At 42.9% G+C, this 20,963-nt stretch overlaps 1 protein-coding gene across 1 annotated transcript in view; it reads right to left on the reverse strand.

The window, feature by feature from the left end:
- The window catches only part of macf1a (microtubule actin crosslinking factor 1a), a 177,229-nt gene that overhangs the window by 83,943 nt on the left and 72,323 nt on the right, over positions 1-20,963 (reverse strand). Inside the window, 10 exon segments of the mRNA XM_037794207.1 lie at positions 1,039-1,044; positions 6,799-6,981; positions 7,826-8,143; positions 10,299-10,505; positions 10,625-10,813; positions 11,642-12,240; positions 12,587-12,863; positions 12,956-13,183; positions 14,271-14,470; positions 18,122-18,251. Coding sequence (XP_037650135.1) covers positions 1,039-1,044; positions 6,799-6,981; positions 7,826-8,143; positions 10,299-10,505; positions 10,625-10,813; positions 11,642-12,240; positions 12,587-12,863; positions 12,956-13,183; positions 14,271-14,470; positions 18,122-18,251 — 2,337 coding nt within the window.

A 20,963-nucleotide genomic window follows, 5' to 3' on the forward strand; every position in this document is an offset into this window, starting at 1 on the left:
CAACCAGCCCTTGTAAACAAAGCAAGGAGAATCTCTGATTACAACACATACAGAGGGAGAGGGACTTCATTCTCTGCTCAGGTAGACATTACTCCTCTATATCTTTACATAGACAATAGTTGTTTGCTGCAATATTAATGCTTTGGATATGGTATAGAGCACCTTTAAAGGTCCCATATCATGCTCATTTTCAGGTTCATACCTGAATTTTGTATTTCTACTAGAACATGTTTACATGCTGTAATGTTAAAAAAAACACGTTATTTTCCTCATACTGTCTGCCTAAATATACCTGTATTCACCCTCTGTCTGAAACGCTCCGTTTTAGTGCATTTCAACGGAATTGCGTTGCTAGGCAACAGCTTGGGTCCATGTTTACTTCCTGTCAGCTGATGTTATTTACATACACTGCAACAGGAAATAAACTGGGACACATTTAGAATGATTAGGTTTAAAACCGTGTAATGGTCTAAATATTGTATATTTGTGACATCACAAATGGACAGAAATCCTGACTGCTTCACAATTTCTGAATACGGGCTGTGTGTATTTCTCCGTATATTGAGCGTTTTGATAATTTAACAGTATTTATATAGCATAAAAACCTGCTTTATAATATAAAAGATATGAAAATCTCACTTTTTACAATATGGGACCTTTAAATAAAATAGCTAAACTCAGGAAACATGTAATCCAAGAACAAGTAAACAAGACCCTGAATCTGACCAGACATTTGATGCCAGCTTTCAATTCTTGGCGCTAGAGACACATTTTGGTTAGGCACTGCGATTTTATACCCAAAAGGTTTTATTTATATATAAAGGTAGGTATTGTATTATGAACGAGCGAGTTGTGACAGGAATGCAAATGAAGAAGAAGCAGACAGTGGAAAACTGCTCTCTCCCTCTTATTGACCCAGTCATTCTCTGTGAGATCATTGTTGGAAAGTTTAAACAATAATGTGACAACATCACCTCCCACTCCCATGACCCCTTATCCCATGGCTAGCCCCCCCGACACACGCACACACACACACACCACGTCCTGAGCTCCCTCGTCTTTCTAAGCATCGGCATGACATCATTGCTCTGGATTTGAAATGGGGTCTGGTGGGGGAGGGGAGGGGAAAGGGGTGGTCCTGGTCTGTTTTGGAGCCAGACAGACATGTTTAGGTTTGAAATGAGCCGAGCTGGATCGGTTACAGAAAAAAAAAAGAGAGGGGGATAGGAGGTTGAGGGTGGTGGAAACAAAGCAGGACAGGGGGTCGGCTTCAAAGAGTAGACGAAGGACAAATTCACGTCTTTTTTTCAGCTATCCCTCTCTCTGGGATAGAGGCAAATATGTGCTACGATACAGAAAAAAAGATAAAAATGGAATAGAGTCCAAAAAGGGTCAGATAAAGGACAGAACCACTCACTGTATCCCTTCTATCCCATTATGCCCTTATCTTCCTCTGTGCATCTGCCTCGTGATCCTGCTCTCCATGACGATCTGCCGTCTTTCTCTCTGTTCCACTCTTATTTTCTGTCCTTTCCTCAACAATATGCCCCCTGCTATCCTCCTATAAATACCCCTCTGCCCCCAGATAGAGTGACAGACCAGTTCTCCATGCTCTATATACCCCGCAGACACTAGCTATTATACATTCTGCCCTGCTATTACTTCTGCAGCCAGTCTGCCACCAGTCTGCCTGCACCTCTGAGAGCTCACAGTTCATAGCTTTAATGGAGGGAAATCTTAATCAGTGCACGAATAACATGATTAACACCTACATGCAGCTCGGCTTATTTTATCCCAGCTTAGTAATGCCTGGAATGGCTTAGTTCTTTTATTTGCAATCTTTAAAAGGATTTTCTAAAGGATGTGTGAAAATAAAACAAAACAACAGTAGGGCTGTACCGAATAGTTCATCCTTAACGTTGACAACCAAATGCTGAGCCGCTTTATTAAGGCCCGAGCACCGACAACGTCGGGCCAGCGAAGGCCCTATTGAAACTGTAGGGTTTCTTCTTTTTCTTTTCTCCCAAATGAATCGCCTTTTTGAGGCCTTTAACATGATCAGAAAATTGTTAAACTTGGCACACTTATCAGACGCGGTGAAAAATCGGATATTTTAAGGGTCTCGGGCTTGGGTGTTTCAAAATGGCTCGCTAGTGCCCCCTAGAATGTTGGAAAAATTAAGCCTCTCGCTCAGGTTTAACTGACATGTCTGAAATTTGGCAGAGAGATGTAACATGTGGAGACGCACAAAAAAGCCTCTTGGAGGTATGCCAAGAACTCAACAGGAAGTCAGCCATTTTGAATTTAATGTGCGATTTTATAAGCCGCGTACTTTAACGAACTCCTACAGATTTCATCAGATCAACTTGAAATTTGGTCAGGACAATCTTAAGACCTTAAGGATGAAAAGTTATTCGAATGGTGAGTTTTCACTGAACGACCTGACCGAGGCGTGGCGGCCATTATGAGCCATTCGCCATGAAACAGGAAGTTGTTGTAACTCCACTGTACATAGTCATAGTCTTAGTTCTGAAGTTCTAAGTAATCCTTCATTACATATTGCACAGCAGGTCAATCTTCTTATCAATACTACACAAGGCATTTCTGTTTTCAACAATTTATTAAGCATTTCTGTGCAAGCCACCAATAATATTCTCAATAAGAATTTATCTCTCTTTATCCATTCAAGTTCCTCTAGCATGATCAGGTACATTAATTTAATTAATTAATAATTAATTCCAAGATATCATGGATTTCTGTCCAAAATGCTAATTGTTTTCATTCATTGTAAATTCAGTACAGGGATAAAAAAGAAAACACGATGGGAAAGCTGGTTCTTTTGGTTCCTTTGGTTTGATATTAAAGTTTTTCTATATGAAATCGGTTATATCAGGAAAAAAAAACTCTTTGAATCATGTAAAAGTGTTAACTGAAATATTTCTAAAGCAGATTGTTAATGCACCTGTAAACCTGCTAATTCATTTAACTGTACACCAGACAGAATACATGGAACAGCTTCACACACTGTCTGATCTATCGCTCTTTATTCAATCCATCCATCCATCCATCCATCTGCAACCGCTTATCCCGTTAGGGGTCGCGGGGGGGCTGGAGCCGATCCCAGCCGACATTGGGCGAAGGCAGGGTACACCCTGGACAGGTCGCCAGTCCATCGCAGGGCTGACACATATAGACAGACAACCATTCACGCTCACATTCACACCTACGGGCAATTTAGAGTCCACAATTAACCTAACCTGCATGTCTTTGGACTGTGGGAGGAAACCGGAGTACCCGGAGAAAACCCACGCTAACACGGGGAGAACATGCAAACTCCACACAGAAGGGTCCCAAGCCAGATTCGAACCTGCAACCCTCTAGCTGTGAGGCGCCAGTGCTAACCACGGCACCACCGTGCAGCCCTCTTTATTCAAGTGTAGCCTATTTAGCTTTTCACATTTCTCTCTCTCTCTCCCTCCCCTCATCCGTCTCTCCTTCTCTGGACACCTCTTTATCTCCTCTGTCTGTTTGTTCTCTGCCACACATTTACTCGGCTCGCTCTCATTAAGAGACCGGCCGGGGGGGGGGGGGGGGGGGGGGGGAGAGAGAGAGAGACACCCAGAAACAGGGAATGAGAAAGAAGCAAGCAGACGTACAGCAGAGAGGTTAGTAGGTCAAGAGAGAGATGTAAGGGCGATGGAGATGTTTCACTAAATAATCAAATTAAGATGAGAAAAAAGAAGAGAGAGTAGAAAGCAGGAATGAGGATGAAGAGAAACAGGAGAAAAAAAAAGCGGTTCTTTGATCCGCCCACTCATCTTAACAACAGTGGAGCCGAGAACTCTCCAGAGAACGAGCAGGAATCCTACTACATTTTTCACATGCATGAAAATGATTAGCGCTTGTATCGCGTGAATCATCGATCATTTAAACAAAAATAAAACACAACCTTTTGGTGTGCTGGTTGTGCACGGGGGATGTCGTGCATACTTCTCCGGAGCTCTCGCATACTTGCATAGTTTTCTAAAGTGGACAGGATATTACATCACGACAAGAAAAATGTGCTCTTTAGTGGCAGAAGTCCGACTGTAAGAGAAGTCTGTACCCATAAAGAGAGCAATAAAACACAATGGAGGTGCCAGGAAAGCACATTCCTGAGGTCAGCTATGGTGCACTTCTAGACAGTAAAGAGGAATTTCTCTTTAAATGCAGAAACTAACTTCAGCCATCTAAAATATCACGAGAAGGAAATAACAAACTACAGTGAATTTACTTATGTGAAGCCTGCTTCTCTTTTATTCCTCGCTTACATCCAGGTCTAAATAGATTCACATTATGTCTAAATGACTCCAATGACTTATAGCATTGGCGCCATTGATGTGTTTTTGTCCACTTCTTCTTCTCTGCTGCTTTAAAGAGAGGACAACTTTATATACTATATGAAAATGATTGTCAACAATATTGATGATCGTTTGAAGGCACTATGTGAAGCAATTTACATGTATTAAAGGGACTGTTTGTAACTTCTTACATGTATAAATCATTGCGGGTCGGTGTCCCATGCGCGTTCGCGTGTGGCTACACTGTTCAGACTCCAACACAAACTACACGGAAGCACCAAAAAAATGCAAAGTTCTATCTAGTGAAGCCCGTCTGTTAAACAGTGTTGGCCGCGGTCGCTTAACAAGCAATTTCTGATTCTTACAAACAGTCCCTTTAATTGCTTTTTATTGCCAATGTGTGGACAGAAAAAGATGTGACGTTATATGCGGTCCCAAGTGCCTCTCTTCAGCTATCCTACAGCACCAACAGTATGCAACACTAGTTAACAATTAGCTTAGAAATAGAGTCTACGAATGTCAACAAACGACAAGCACCCACCACAAAACGAAGTCCACGTAAGCACAAAAAAAAGGAACATTTTTTATCTAGAGAAGCCCATCCGGCCAAACAATGTGACCAACGTCATGTGACCAATGCCCTACCAACTATGGTAGGGCATTTGATTCACGGAGGGACCTTCGTTTGGTTTTGGGGATCAAAACTGACCCCAAGCTCATCTAGTCTTTCCTCCTGTCGGACAGGTAAACTAACGTTTATAAAAAATCATGTGAAATATATGTTCTGATACCATTCTTTTCCTTCCCGATACCTGAACTGTGTCCTATAACAGCATCTTGTACTTTATAATAATCATCAAATGTTTGAGGTTAAAACAACAACAACAAGAGAGGCAGTACAGATGCTTCGTATGCTTTAACAGTACCAACTGCTGTTAACCACAAGAGAAGGAGAGAAAAAAAAGAGACTTGTGATTTGCTACGGAATCAAATTTAGATCGATGTCCGTCACCACGGTGACGAGGCTAACAAGTTCAAAAAAGCTAGAAGGGCGTTGCCTGAATATCATGAAGTGTGTAATGCATATGAGAGAGAGAGAGAGAGAGAGAGAGAGAGAGAGAGAGCGAGAGAGAGAGATTATTGGAAATGTTGAAAAATAAATATTCAAAGAACATCATAAGTGTTCTATGAAGAAAAAGAGCTGAGTGATCCAGCAGTGTGTCAGGCATTTCAAAGAGATGTGTGACTAATCACCATCTCTGACTCCTGACACACCACGGGAGTCCTTCACACACACACACACACCATTACCTCATGGTCTCTAGAGGTATGAGCAAGAGGAAAGGATGGGTACACACACACACACAGAGAAAGCTGTGCTCTAAACCTCAGATCATATTACACTGAAGGTTTTCTGTTTATCTGTGCAAATTAGTTTCAGTGGCATGATGGGAAAGGAAGAGACTATGAACACAAACACGTACAACCTTTTCACCCTGAACTCAGTTAGATTCTCTCATGTCTTTACTAGGGATGACACAATACCAGAAATCTAGTAGTCGATACCAATAACAGTGAATTTCCACAATACTTGATACCCAATTCGATACCACGGTTAAAAAAAAAAAAGGAAAATGCTGAGACTTTATTCCTCAGGTATAGCTCAATGACTGTAAGAAAACAGCAGAGGCTGTACACGCACACACGCACTCTCTCTATATATATCCTCAGATTGCAAGCAGTAGTTTAAATTCACTTCAAATATTTATTTAAAATGCTAATGTTATATTTTGATGACAATAAAAGAGCACCACTTTTCAGAGATTTAGCAATAAACAACAAAAGATAGAAATTCAGTTCAGTTCAGTTCAGTTCAGTTTTTTCCCACACGAGTGAGTCCTCTTCTCAAACAAATCAATAAAGGATCTCTGAAAAAGTAAACAAACCCAACATCTCTAAGGCGATGTTGTGTGTGTCAAACTCGGACACACAGAGAGCAGAGGACACAAGCCTTCGGGGAGTTGCTCGCCAAATAGAAAATCCAGCCGCGTGTTAATTTGGGACCCTGCGGGCATCGTGCGGTACCTTCGGTACTGTAGAAAATGAGTACCGTGACGTTTTTAGAATTTTTGCATCGACTTGGTACCGAAGTATCGGTTCTCGTGACATCCCTAGTCTTTACCCACACAATGGAGTGGATGTTATGACCCAATGACAATTACACGTGTACAAATACACACTGCTCAGATGTGTACTGCAGAACACGCCAAAGAACAAAACAAACCAAGTGGAATCATGAATCAGATTTCAATCAGATTCTCCGACCACCCTCAGCACATACAGTAATATCTTTTTCTATGGGACCTCAGTGACATCCTGCCACTTCACACACACACTTGTATCCATACACATGTCACACCTGTGTAAATAAAAAGCAAGAACAACAAATCCACCCTACCTTAAACTCCTGCAGCTGCTGTCTGATCATCTCCACCTCTGTGCCGACCATGCCCTGCGCGTTCAGCCCGTCTTCAGCCCTTCCCAGCAGGCCTTGCAGCTCGCCAGCCCGTCTGTAGAACTCCCGAACCCTCTCGGCAGCGTCCTCGATCTGGTCCAACCTGGCCTGGCCACGCTCGCTCAGCTGGAGAATAGGGGAATGAAATAAAAGGAATCGTAACTGGATGAAACTGATTTAACTTTTACAAGCTGTAGTAGACAAGTTGTGCTCCATCTGCAAGGTTTCACACACCGGAGGAAAACAACCAATCAGAGCCGAGCTGGAGCCTTGCCGTCTCTGAGCAGTTGTCAATCACTCGTGAACTCCAATCAAACGGTCAAACTAGGCAGCGCTGATCAAATATGAATCAATATTCTGTTACTGTAATGCCTATTTCTCGTATATAATGTTTTCAGAATCATCTTGTAGTGTACTGTTTAGCTGTCAAATGAGAAAGTTTGTGACCTGGCAGCCATGTTGAGATCAGTTGAGGAAATACCAAGCACCGCCCACCAGCCGGAGCAAACTTTCTCATTTTACAGCTAAACAGTACACTACAAGATGTTTCTGAAAACATTTGAGGAGAGAAATATGCATTACAGTAACAGAATATTGATTCATATTTGATCAGCGCTGCCTTGTTTGACCGTATGATCCGAGTTTGCGAGTGATTGACATCTGCCGCCATTGAATGAACAGCCAATAGGAACGCTCTCTTTCTCTGAAATGACCTGTGATTGATCAAAGTCTTCTGTCACAGGCTAGATGTTCTAAAGCCTGAAAACAGAGCCATGAGGAGGAGCAGAAGTCTAGTTTTCTCTCAGAACACTTGAATTACAATAGGCTGAAAGGTTATTTGGAATGTTTGCCCAATGATGCCAAAAATATTCTACCTACTGAAGCTTTAATAGAGTCGATAACTGCACTAACCGATGCCACCACCACCACCACCATCATCATCATCATCATCCTCCTCCTCCTTCCTCACCTTGCCCGCCTGGCGGCTCAGAGCCTCCGACTCCCTCCTGAGAGCCAGCAGGTCGGGGGAGGATCCTTCTCGCCGCAGCATGGTGGTACACTCCGACGTGTGACCCTCCAGCTCCGTCCTGAGGTCGGCCAGACGGGACAAGAAGCCCTTCAGGGCGTCCGCCTGAGAGGCCAGGGAGTCTGCGTCGCGTCCAACGGGGCTGAGGGAGTCCAGTTCGTCGTCCAGGTCGGCGATGCGCGAGAACACATCCCGCACGTGAGACTGGACCTCGCCCACGCCCTGCAGCCGGGACTCCAGGGAGGAGCAGCAATGCTCGATCTGATGGAGGAGAAAAAGAAGTACAGATAGAAAAAGACAGAGTCAAATGTATATTTCATCAAGTACATCAAAAATGTACAAAATGAACACCTGTATTTCAGCTGAAAGGTCGTCTCTCTACTCGTTATGGTGTTCCTGGCATGGAATCATTTTGAGTGTTAATCAGAAAAAATACGGAAAAAAACGCAAAAAAGAAAAGCAGACATTTACTATGAATTAGGGATGCACCGATACCGATACCAGTATCGCTGTAAAGCTGCGGTCGCGAGCCACCTTTGCCCCGAGCCTTTCCAAGCCGACCTAGAGCCGGTGGCGGCGCACCGCCTCGTATGCGGGAATCCCCAGCCTGCCGTGTGTCGCTCACACCCTCCAGCTGGCTGTTAACGAGGGTCTTTTGGCACAGAGAAGTACTCGTATCGGTACTCGGTATCGGCGAGTACCCAAATGTAAGTACTTGTACTCGTACTGGGTCTGAAAAAAAGTGGTATCGGTGCATCCCTACTATGAATAAGGGACAGTGATGATATTTCTGTGATACACAAAGATCACCTAATCCAACACAGAGGAGCCTGTGTGGTAACGTTTTCCAGGTAACAAATGGAAAACAAATCACTAGAGCAGAATAACCAAACCAGAAGATGATGCAACACAACAGCAAGTAAAAATAGATTTCGTCTGGGTGCAAGAAAGAGACAGTAGAAGCATTATCTAAGAGCAGGCTGATGTGCATCATCTCTGCAGCAACTCAGATCAATATTTTAAAAAGAGAAATAAAACACCTCTGTGAATAACAGAGCAGTCCGGTGGTTTTATATACAGTTAAAGAGTTCCACTGATAGCTGTAACCTTAAATGGAATATTTGGAAGTTGGATTGCAGAAAATAGATTCGAGACCGTGGCTGCTGAATTCTCCGAGCTCCGGTTTACATTTCAAACTATGATAAAGTGCTAAATGTCCACAGTGACCATATATGACGAGTGTAAGTCAAATAGCCAAACTCTTGTGACAGCTGTGGTTGTTCTGCTTTCTCTCAGCTCAGTGACAGTTGTCTGCTAAGCACCCCCGCGCACACACACACACACACACACACTGTACAGTACAGTACATCCCCGCACACAGTGACCCTCAGTAGTTCAACTTCTTTTCATTCCAAACAGCATCATTTGTTGAGGTTACATTCATTCAGACCTGTTGATGTCCTGCGGTTTTCCACAGCTGCCTGCAGGGTGGACGGCTCTGCACTGCTTTAACATACAGGTCAAGTATAGTTTGGACATTCACCATTTTTAAATGGCGATCTCTGATACCAGGTGTAGGAGGAGGAAGTCCCCCCGACCCAAAAAGAACAGCAGACTTTAAGCTACAAAGAACTGCCGCACTGTACAGAGTCAGTGCACTGTACAGAGTGTCAGAAATAATACTGAATAATACTGAAAACATGAACATGTGCCCTAACAGAATGATTACTATGAAGAGAGGAAACCTTAGTTGTTTGAGGCATGTTGTATTTGCCAAATGATCACTATCCAAACCTGGAACAACAAAAAACAACACATTTCCTCTTTTGGTCTCTTTTCCTGATTCTGGGTGGGCTCCAATACCCACAAAACCTGACTATTTAGTCTGTCCCAATTACGGCAGTCAATCGATTCAAATATTTAATCGTATGATTGTCCATAGTTAATTGCAATTAATTGAAAATTAATTGTACAATTTTTTATCTGTTCAAAATGTACCTTGAAGGGACTCAATGTAAGAATCAGAAATGTCTTGTTAACAGCGACACCTGTGGCCGTTAAATCAACGAAAGTCAGCGTCCTGTTGCTCGCGCTTGTGCTCGCTCTACATAGACATGAACGAGCATCGCTCAGAACAGTGAGGCGACACACATCAGCTAAAAGCACAATATCACTGTATATTTCAGCTGCTTGGCAGTAATGTTAGCTGACCAGACGAAGGTCTCTCCATGATAAAGTGGGCATCTCTGTAAAGGGGAGACTCGTGGGTACCCATAGAACCCATTTACATTCACATATCTGGAGGTCAGAGATCAAGGGACCCCTTTGAAAATGGCAAAAAGGTGCAGCTGCAGTACGTATTAACAGTAAAAAAGAAAAAGCGATTTGGGACGCAGCCGTTGACCCTGCTCCTCACCTTATCAGTTACGCCATCATACTCTTTCTCCGTGTCCTTGGCCTGCTCCTGGAGCCTCCGTGCTCCCTCAGCGCTGCCTCCCGGTGTCTGGGGTGCGTCCTGTACCAGCCCCTGGGCCAGGTCTCTGAGGTAGACCACCTGAGGCTTCAGGGACCTTAGACTCTCCTGCTGACTTCTCAGCCGCTCCAGGCTCTTAGCACTGCATGCCTGAATGGGAGAGAAGTAAACAGGAATTGCTAAAGCAAAAGCCTAAATTATGCCTTTATGATAACCATGTAATTTTGTTCTGCACTTTTTAAAAGCACAATAAAAGTGACATAAGGTACCTGTGGTCCCAGAGCCTCCTGGACTTCAATCTGGTGCTTGGCAGCCTCCAGCCTCCTCTCTGCAGCCTGTCTGCCCTCTTCAAACTCCTTCAGGCGGCCAGCGAGCTCCTCCAGCTGGGAGGTGCGGTTCTGGAGCCTCTCGCTCAGTCCGTCCACCCTGCGGTTCAGCTGGGCCTTCTCATCCCGTACCTACAACAAAATCAGTTTACAGTACATCACTTTTCTTTATTCATGACTTTAAAGCACTCAAAATTAGGGCTGTCACAGTTAACGTGATACTAACACTTTAATGCAAATTAACACAATAAACTTACGATTTTTAGGTTGTAGCGGCTCAGTTTTAAAGCTAGTTGAAGATACTGGTATCATATGAAACAAAAAAAAGAATCCATCGGTACCAACCATGTTATACTAGCTTTAAAAACTGGCATGACCATTTTTAAAGGGGTCCCTTGACCTCTGACCTCCAGATCAGTGAATGTAAATGGGTGCTATGGGTACCCACGAGTCTCCCCTTTACAGACATGCCCACTTTATGATAATCACATGCAGTTTGGGGCAAGTCATAGTCAAGTCAGCACACTGACACACTGACAGCTGTTGTTGCCTGTTGGGCTGCAGTTTGCCATGTTATGATTTGAGCATATTTTTGATGCTAAATGCAGTACCTGTGAGGGTTTATGGACAATATTTGTCATTATTTTGTGTTGTTAATTGATTTCCATTGATTTGCATAAGGCAAGCATATTTCCCATGTTGATAAGAGTATTAAAAACTTGACAAATCTCCCTTTAAGGTACATTTTGCACAGATTAAAAAGTGCGATCAATTTGTGATTAAGTGCGATTAACTATGAAAAATCATGCAATTAATCTTGATTAAATATTTGTAATCAATTGACAGCCCTACTAACTACTGATGAGCTAAAAAACACCAACATTTCCTAAGCATAATAATAATAATAATATGAAATACAACACACATGAGAGTAGAAATCAAAATCTGAAAACGACGTACCTCTTCCTCCCCGATGCAGCATTGTTCCAGCAGCTGATCTGCTGCAGTATTGAAGGCTTCAAGGAGAGGTTGTCGTCTCTCCAGGTCCATTGATAGACCTCGAGCCTTCTGCAAGGTTTCGTCCAAGGCCGATGAGTCCAGCGACGGTTGGATCTCTCCATCTTTCTCCTCACACTCCGCTAACCACGGCGTCAGCTCGGCCCTGTGCTGCTGGTAGGTTTCTGCTTTGCTCAGAGTGGTCTTCAGTCTGCTCTCCTGGTCCGAGATCCTCTGGTTCAGCCCCTCCCAGTCCTGCTTCAGGGAGGCCAGGCGAGACTGCAGGGCGGACCGTTCGTCTCCGCCGGCGGGGAGAGTGGCAAGCAGCGACGCTCCCTCGGCTTGAAGCAGCTCGTAGGAACCTCGCTGGCTGGCGATCCCGCGCTGGAGGTCGTCCGTCTGTGCGATCAGGGAGCGGATGGCCGCCGGCTGACAGGGCAGGGAGTCGCTGTACGATTCTCTGGGATCCGACTGCTTGTCGAGCCAGGAGCGCAGCTCCTCGAACATCTGCTGGAACTGCTGGGTGGACGACAGGGCGGCCTGGAGCTGAGACAGACCGTCAGCTAGAGGGAAGAGAAGCACCAGGGATTAAAAACATAAACACTGAAAAACTAGTTCAAACAAAAAAGGACAAATAGGATTTGGGGAGTTTTTGTCATATTTATTTAAGTGGATTTGTTAGTAGTGTTTCTTGTAATCAAAACAATATTCAGCTAAAGAGGGATTAAGTCTGAAAGGGAATATTATACATCAGAACATAACTGATTCATTCATCAAAGTGGACCTTTATCTCTGTAGAAATAAACACCATCACTAAACAAATCAAGCATAAACACTTACAAAACTCTGGGTCATATGAAGGCCCACTAAACACTCACTCACTATATCAACCACATAAAGTCCACAAACCTGCGCGCTCCTCTAAACTCTTCAGCGGCCTGCTGACACTCTCCAGTCGTTTCTTCAGCTCTTCCTTCAGGTAGGGTTCGGCCACGATGTCGCTCAGCTCCTTGCAGAGCCTCTCGGCCTCGGCCAGCTCCGTCCGCCGTCTCTCCAGCTCCGAGCGGATCTCTCCGGTTTCCTGCAGGCGGCGTTTCAGCGCCTCGGGCTGGGCGCTCAGCGAGGCCTGACTGTCCAACTTCTCGGCCAGATCGGAGACACTAGAGGAGAGCTCTCTGAGCAGGGCCTGGGCCGGAGAGGATGAGGAGGGTTAGAACATTATACCGTCATGGTGGCAGCATAAACATGAAAGCATGCAACCATTGTGACTAGACTCACCTGGTACCGCCCGCTGGTTCCATGGGCCTGGTCGATGTGGTTTGACCTCTGAGTCAAATGGGTTGTGAGGTCCTCCCACTGCTGGGAGATGGAGCCCAGCTCAGACCGCACTTCCGCCAGGTCCTTGGGATCCTGAGCAGAATCACCAGTTTGGGAGAGGATCCCCTCAGCGGACTGGGTCAGCTGGTCAAACTGTGGCCGCCTGGTCTCAAACTCACGCAGCATGAACTTGAAAAAAGAGGATTATAATATTATAATATTATAATAACAACAACAACAACTATTATTACTTTTGATTATTATTATTATAATCATTATTGTTATTATTATTATGTGATAATTACATTAGCATTATTCTGTGTTTAAATCAAAGGAAAAGCCTGAAAAAATCCAGGAAACTTTTAATATGAAATGTTGACATCCTGACCTTTTCTATGACTGTGGACTAATGGAATATCTTACATAATATATTTTTAAATTATTCTTATAGATTTGGAATATGAATTGTACTATGCATGTCTGAAGTATGCCACGCCTTACAAATCTTTTAAAATATGCACTTATCTTCATTCTCAGCTTGCCCTCATGACTAAAGTTGATTTAAGTGTTAAAATAAGAGACATATAATCTAATAAATTAACTGAAAGAGTATACAGTATATTGTATTTACATTGCATGATATTATTAACCCCATTTGTACCCAAAGACTATATTTAGTTTGATAAGGAAAAATGCCACAACATTTGTTCTGATTGGTCAAATTAGATCACATGAAAAATCTCACTTATATTAATAGAAAAAGAATTGAAAGATACGGAAAAATGCTAACATCGCATTTATTAAATGTTTTCTATGTGAAATATTTTTTGCACACTGCATATGTGTGCATATCTTTGATATTCAATTTGTTATGAGTTCAGAGATACCAAATACTTGACTGTACTTCTTGTAGTTTCTGAGATACAGCCGTTTTCTGATCCTACTATATTACTATATCTAGTATTTGGGCACATGAGACTACTGTTGTTTCCTAAAATATAATGGAGTCTATTGCAAAAACAATAGTCCTTTCACTTGCACAAATACTAGATATTGTAGCCAAACAATTTAAACGATTTTGATAATTTTTTTCAGACTTCCACCAAAAGAAACAAGACAAAACACATGACAAACCCCCCACCAAGCATTTGTGCCTCTCATCAAGCGTTTCTCCTCATGCTTGATTTTCTGTATTGATCACCATATTGTTTGTGTGTGTGTGTGTTTGCATTTAGAACTGTATTGTGTCCCCGTGACTGTGTCTCCGATCACATACCTGTGCTTGTTGTTTCTGTGTGTTGAGCATGTTGGGGTCGATGCTCAGCGGTCCCAGCACGCTCATCATCAGCTCCTTCTCCCTCAGCCACGGACCCAGCTGATTGGCCGCCGAGGCGAAGCTGCCCAGCCTATCGGCGCACGTCTCCAGCTCGGTCTGCCTCTGGGCTGCGGTCTGATTGGCCGTCTGCCAGCGGGAGTCTGGGGACATAACCGAGCGAGGCAGGAGTGGGAGATGCAAAAATGTTGATGAGTGTGTATATAATTTATGTTTTAGGAGCAGGTTGTCAGAAAGCATATTCATTATTACATGTTTTTCTTGTTTTGCAATGTGAAATATCTGGCCAGAATTTTAAATAAGAAAATGAACGTTATCAACAGAATGTGAAGAGGTTACAGACGTCTATGTATTGTGTTGCAGAGATATCTACTGATAACTGATGACTGTAAGATTTAGATTGTATGGGCTAAGGATGCTAATTTTGAAAAATGTTCTTAACCGATAACCGACCCTCGTTAACCGATTATTAACCGTTAACCGTCAAGATTTGTGCCTCGCATGCAGCGGTGCACCAGCTACAGGAGCACAACAGATATTGGTTGACGGGAGTCTCCAGTTCAGCGTCCGGGAGCGTTAACTTAGCAGCTACGATGCTGCGTGTAGTGTCGCGGACATGCAGCCACTTTCCCAGTAAAAGTCTCCACCATACATTTAGTTTAGTTGGTTGTCAGCTGTGTGTCTGCCCGGATTAACTTTAGCGAGTGTCCAACAAACAGTGTGTGTGTTTGTGCTACGTTAGCAGCTCTAGCATTGCCGGAGGCTTCGTGTTCGCCGCCGCACACATAGTCTGAGTAACTTTAGTGAGTTTCCAACAGACCGTGTGTGTGTGTGTTGGCGGTGAGTGTGAGGTTGTTGGTGGTGTTCTAGCTGTGATCGTAGGTGTAGCAGTGTGTGTACAGTTTATTTGTTGGTGAATAAATGCTATGAAACTACAACTCCTCCACTCCACTCAAGCGAGCCAGAGACCGGAGCCGACTTCCTGTATCCTGCAACTCCGGCTCCGCCTCTTAAGGTGGACTGTTAAGGTGGACCAGCTTTTCTCCTTAAAGAGACGAGCCGCTCCTCTGAGCCGCTCAGCTTTTGAGTTAATTATTAACATTTCTTTTAACCGTTTTAACCGATAGCGTTAATTGGTTAAAATGCTTAATGTCGGTTAACGGTTAAACGGTAATTATTGACATCCCTAGTATGGACCCAGTAGTAGAGGTGAAATGCTGCCCCCTATTGGTTTGGAGCATGTGGCCAGATCCTACACATTGCATCTTTAAAGTCTTATTACAGCACAGTGTAAAAATGTGGGTCATCATAAATGATATCAGTGATGGTGATGAAACCAAACCTGACTCAATGTGAAGAAAATCTGACAAAACAATTAGACAGTTTTCTTCCTTTGTCTCTCCTCCTACGTCTCTCGTCTCTTCCTCCCTCTCTGACTCATGCTCCGGGCATCCTTTAGAGTGTGTGTGTGTGTGTGTGTGTGTGTGTGTGTGTGCGTGCGTGTGCGTGTGCGTGTGCGTGTGTGTATGTACATTCAGTCCACATGGCTTAGAAAAGGCATTATGAAATATCACATATAAAAGGCACTCTTCTTGGATTTCACCTTAGATATCTAATGTCTTGGTTACCTCACAGGAGGCTCTGGTAAAAAAATATCAAGTACGCGAGCGAACAAATAGCTCTGACGGGAACACTTCCCACTCTCTCCCTGGATAATATTCATCTCAGTTCCTCGCCATCTCTTAGAAAAAAATTATTACAAATTCTGAGGCGCTCTGCCATTTTCTTTTTAACGGTTTTCTAAAACACACCACAGTAACAACGCCTCATCTTGTTTCCTTCTTTTCTCAGTTTTGAGCCAAAATAAGACTGGTCCTTCAATGACATAATGGGTCACATCTTTTAGGCATATATACTGTATATAGTCCACTCGTTCCAGGGTTTTACAAGTTGTTTACGGTGCAGTCTGAAGTCAATTTCTAGATATCTAATTGGCAGTCACAGTCCAGTCATCCTGTGTCGGGAGGTTTGCTTGCAGTGATTTGGAGTGGAGGCTTTCTCGCTAGAAGCCAAAAGTATTTTAAAAAGGTATTAATCCTGTAACATAAATATGTCCAGGATTTTGTACAGGTTTAACGTAACAAAAGAACAATCAACTTCTATTCCAAATATTTCCATTATCCCTTTAAGCAAGCTCTTGCCAATATGAAAAGAAATGACAGAAACTCACTGACCGCTCTCACAGATCACATTCCTCTAAATGGATGACTGTTTGAGTTCTTTAGGCAGTTACAACTTATAACCAGGACTATTCATTCAACACCACTCCCCTGGCTCCCTGTCCTATCCAATATAACCCCCCACATATCCGGCGAGTAGCATTTACTCAAAGGATGCTTCAAAAGGTCAAAGACTCTCCCCAACTACCAATTCATACAGACATCTTCAACCCACCCACTGCCCGTCTTCCATTCTAGACGACTGATTTTGGAAGAATACCCCACCAGCCGACTTCACCACCCAATCAGCTTGGGTAAAGGAATGGGAGCCCAAGGATGTGCCAAACAAACATCTGGTGTCAGACCCCACCCAACAGGTCCCTGGCACTAACCTGCCAAGGGTACAGTGGTCAACCCTGAATAGATTCAGGTCCGGACATGGCCCCCCCCTGCTCGGCCAGCCTTCACAAATGAGGCAGCATCCCAAGCCCATTGTGTGCTTGTGGAGAGGTGCAAACAATGGAATATATCCTTGAAGCTTGCCCGCTCTACAGTCTAAAAGGAGGGTTAGTCACCCTCCATACAGCAGACCAGGAGGCAACCGCCTGGCTCGAGGACTTTGCATTTGCTAAATAAATAAATCACTAACTTGTTCATGTTACCTCCACATGACTGCCTCGGGTTCTAACACATTATACTTTCTTCATAATGGTACTCCCACACAGGTTCCTTAAAGGCCCCGACACACCAAGCTAACGGTCGGCTGTCAGGACAGTTTGGGGCCGTCGGTGAGCGTCTCTCGGCCTAGTTTTTGCGGTGTGTCCCGCATCATCGTCTCTAATCTGCTGTTTTTTTTAAGCCGATTCAGCATATTGAAACGGTGACGGAGCCCGTCGGTGAGAGAAATCAGCTTTAACGAATCGGTGCACGAGAAGAGACACGTAAGTAATGAAAGCAAGCCGACGAGGAAAGTCGAGAGGAAAAACACAGAAGGCTCTTCTCATTTCTCATCTTCATCTGATCGTTCCAACACACGGATATCTTCACAGCGACATGAACATCTGGAATGAAGCTAAGTGGTGAGTGAGAGTGGTGTGAAAATGGTCGGCAGACGCCGTCTTGTTTCATGTACGTATCATAACAACGGCTTGTTTATCCGCCGTTTTGAATGACGAATACTGACTATCGCGACCTGCTGGTGTGGAGAGTTATTTCCTCTCACACAGGTTCAGAACGTACGTACTAACTATCCGTCGGCTGTAGTGTTTGCAGCATGTTCAAATGCAACTTGTCGGTAAAGACGAAGGTGGCGTGAGGCGACGCAATAGTCTGCCTTCATCGCCACTAGTTCTTTAATGTCTGTTTGGTGTGACTGGGCCTTTACTTGTAAAGTACAGTATACGTACTGCACAGCATTTCTTTAACCCCTACCATTCACCTGCAGTATAGTATTTCTAGTAGCATCATTCTACTTTTGTCTTTTGGCATCTGCATTATCATGCTTCATCTAGTTTCTGTAAAATGGCTTTCCCATCATCTTGTTGTATGTCCTCATGTATTGTTTTTGTCACCTACCTATCTCTTGCAGCTGCTGTCTCCAGGCGTCTGCCTCAGGAGAATCAGGATTGTCAGCAATCAGCTTCCTCAGCGTGCTCTTCAGCTCCTCCACCTTCCCAGAGTGCTCAGCCAGCTCTGACAGCAGGGCCTTAAGAAGAAAGGGAAAGGGAAAAGGATCATGACAGGAAGACCATGAAGCACGGAACAAAATAGAGCCGCAAGCGGCAAGCTTGCAGCTCAGTTGCCAAAATCAAAGTGGCGAGCAGCAGTGAGTGGGTTTCCAGCTTCACACAGCTGAGCACAGTCACTTCAGCTGGTTTCATTCTGTCTAAAAAAGGAGTGAAACCAGTCACACACTTGTTCCAGCTTTACAATCTACTGTATGCTGCCACACTCAAAGCCCCGCCAGTTATATTTCTTGGTATTTTGGGGATCAACAGCTTAATTAAAAATATCCACCAAGTTTGGTGATGTTTGGACAAACTGTCATTGATTTGAACCATGCACATGTTTGGAACTAGTGGCGCTCCCTATTGAGTGAATTCAAAATAGTTTTACACACATGGTTCAACGTTGTTATAAAACATATCCTGCAAGTTTCATTATGATTGTACAAACAATTTCTGATTTATAGTCTGATTTGTGTTATGCCACGGCCATTATTTTTTTTCATATATAGCGCCCCCTAGAGTTCGATTTAAATTAAAGCTCCCATATTGTAAACAAATTTAATTTTCATGTCTTTTATATTACAAAACAGGTTTAAGTGCTATATAAATACTGTTAAACCATCAAAACGCTCAATATACAGAGAAACACAAACAGCCCGTGAACAGAAATTGTGTGTTTGAAAGAAGCCGTTAGGATTTCTGCCCATTTGTGATGTCACAAATATACAATACATAGATCATTACACGGTTTTAAACGTAAACATTCTAAATGTGTCCCAGTTTATTTCCTGTTGCAGTGTATATCAATAACATCAGCTGACAGGAAGTAAACATGGACCCAAGCTGTTGCCTAGCAACGCAATTCTATTGAAATGCACTAAAATGGAGCATTTCAGACAGAGCATGATTACAGGTATTTTCAGGCAGACAACAAGTATTTTTATAACATTACAGCATGTAAACATGTTCTAGTAGAAACACAAAATACAAGTATAAACCTGAAAACGAGCATGATATGGGACCTTTAAACGCTGAGGGAATGTTTCAGGTACTTATTTAAACACATCCTACAAGTTCCGTGATTTATTGGCCCAACGGTTGTGGAGTTGGATGTATTGATGTGCCGAGCCACGCCCTTTTAAAGTTCATTGGTCAATACCTTCACAAATTTGGTAGCAATCGGACCTACAGTCTAGCAGATCTCAAAATGTGTTGTTGTTTTTTTTTTATTCAAAATGGCGGAAAATCTAGTCGCACTTCCATGGGCCAAGAGGCTTTTCGTAGAGCACATTGAGCTGGACATGTGTGTCAAATTTCAAGTCAATCGGACTTACAGTGTGAGGAGCGTGAACTTTCCAAAAATCGCATTTTGGGGGCGTTAATTATCAGAATCAACATCAGAAATACTACATTGAGCCCCGTTACAGTTGTTCTTATAGAGTACAGTCTAGACCTGCTCTATATGAAAACGTCTCAGGATAACTTCTGTTATGATTTGACGTTAAATAAAAATAAATTGAATTGAATCTTATATAAACATAAAGAAATGTAAGAAAATAGAAATAAAGGAGTATGACACATAACATATCAATTATGTACATAATGCTACAATATTGTACACGATGCTACAGTATAAATAATATATATGTAAGGAAATATAAGTAAGTCATAAAATTAAAAATGAGAATATAAGAAATATGTACAAATATTTGCATTAAGACGTGCAACGTATGAAATATAACCACGGTGCAAATAAGTAAATACAAGATGCTGAGAAGTGGGATCTATAAGTGTGTTGAATATGAATGCCAGAATGGTATAAATAAGAATTAAATAAGAATATTTCTTGAAATGTACAGTATAAATTCAGTGTTATTGACACAGTATTACACAGTTGAAATATTGCACAAATGATTGTAGAGTTGAGTTAAGTCAGTATTGCATTATAGCAGCTGATGGGTGAAATAAGTCCAGGTCCAGTCTATTGACACAAGGAAGGAGTTGTAAAGTTTGATGGCCACAGGCAGGAACGACTTCCTGTGGCGTTCTATAGTGCATCTTGGTGGAATGAGTCCTACAGCGCCAACATGTGGCCAATGAGAGTCATATTTCTTGGGAAACAATCGTACATCATTTCCAGTTATTGGGCTGAGGTTCATGTTTCTAGCTCATTCTAGCTCATGGGAATTTGAGCTGCGGCATAAGACGATGAAAAATAACAAACCGTGAACTCTAATTAGATAAAGCAAACATATTCAGATGTGTGAATTTAGATATCAGCAGGTAAGACAATGTTTGTGTCAATGTGGGCACAAAACTGAAAATGGATGTGGCTTAAAGGGGACATATGCTCATTTTCAGGTTCATATTTGTATTTTGGGTTTCTACTAGAACATGTTTACATACTTTAATGTTTAAAAAACACATAATTTTTCTCGTACTGTCTGCTTGAATGTACCTGTATTCACCCTCTGTCTGAAACGCTCCGTTTTAGTGTATTTCAATTGAATTGCAACAGAATTGCGTTGCTAAGCAACAGCTTGGGTCCTTGTTTACTTTCTGTCAGCTGACGTCATTAACATACACTGCAACAGGAAATAAACTGGGACCCATTTAGAATGTTTATGTTTAAAACCGCGTAATGGTCTAAATATTGTAGATTTGTGACATCACAAATGGACAGAAATCCT

This window comes from Sebastes umbrosus, chromosome 15 (genome assembly GCF_015220745.1).
Source record: "Sebastes umbrosus isolate fSebUmb1 chromosome 15, fSebUmb1.pri, whole genome shotgun sequence".
NCBI lineage: Eukaryota > Metazoa > Chordata > Actinopteri > Perciformes > Sebastidae > Sebastes > Sebastes umbrosus.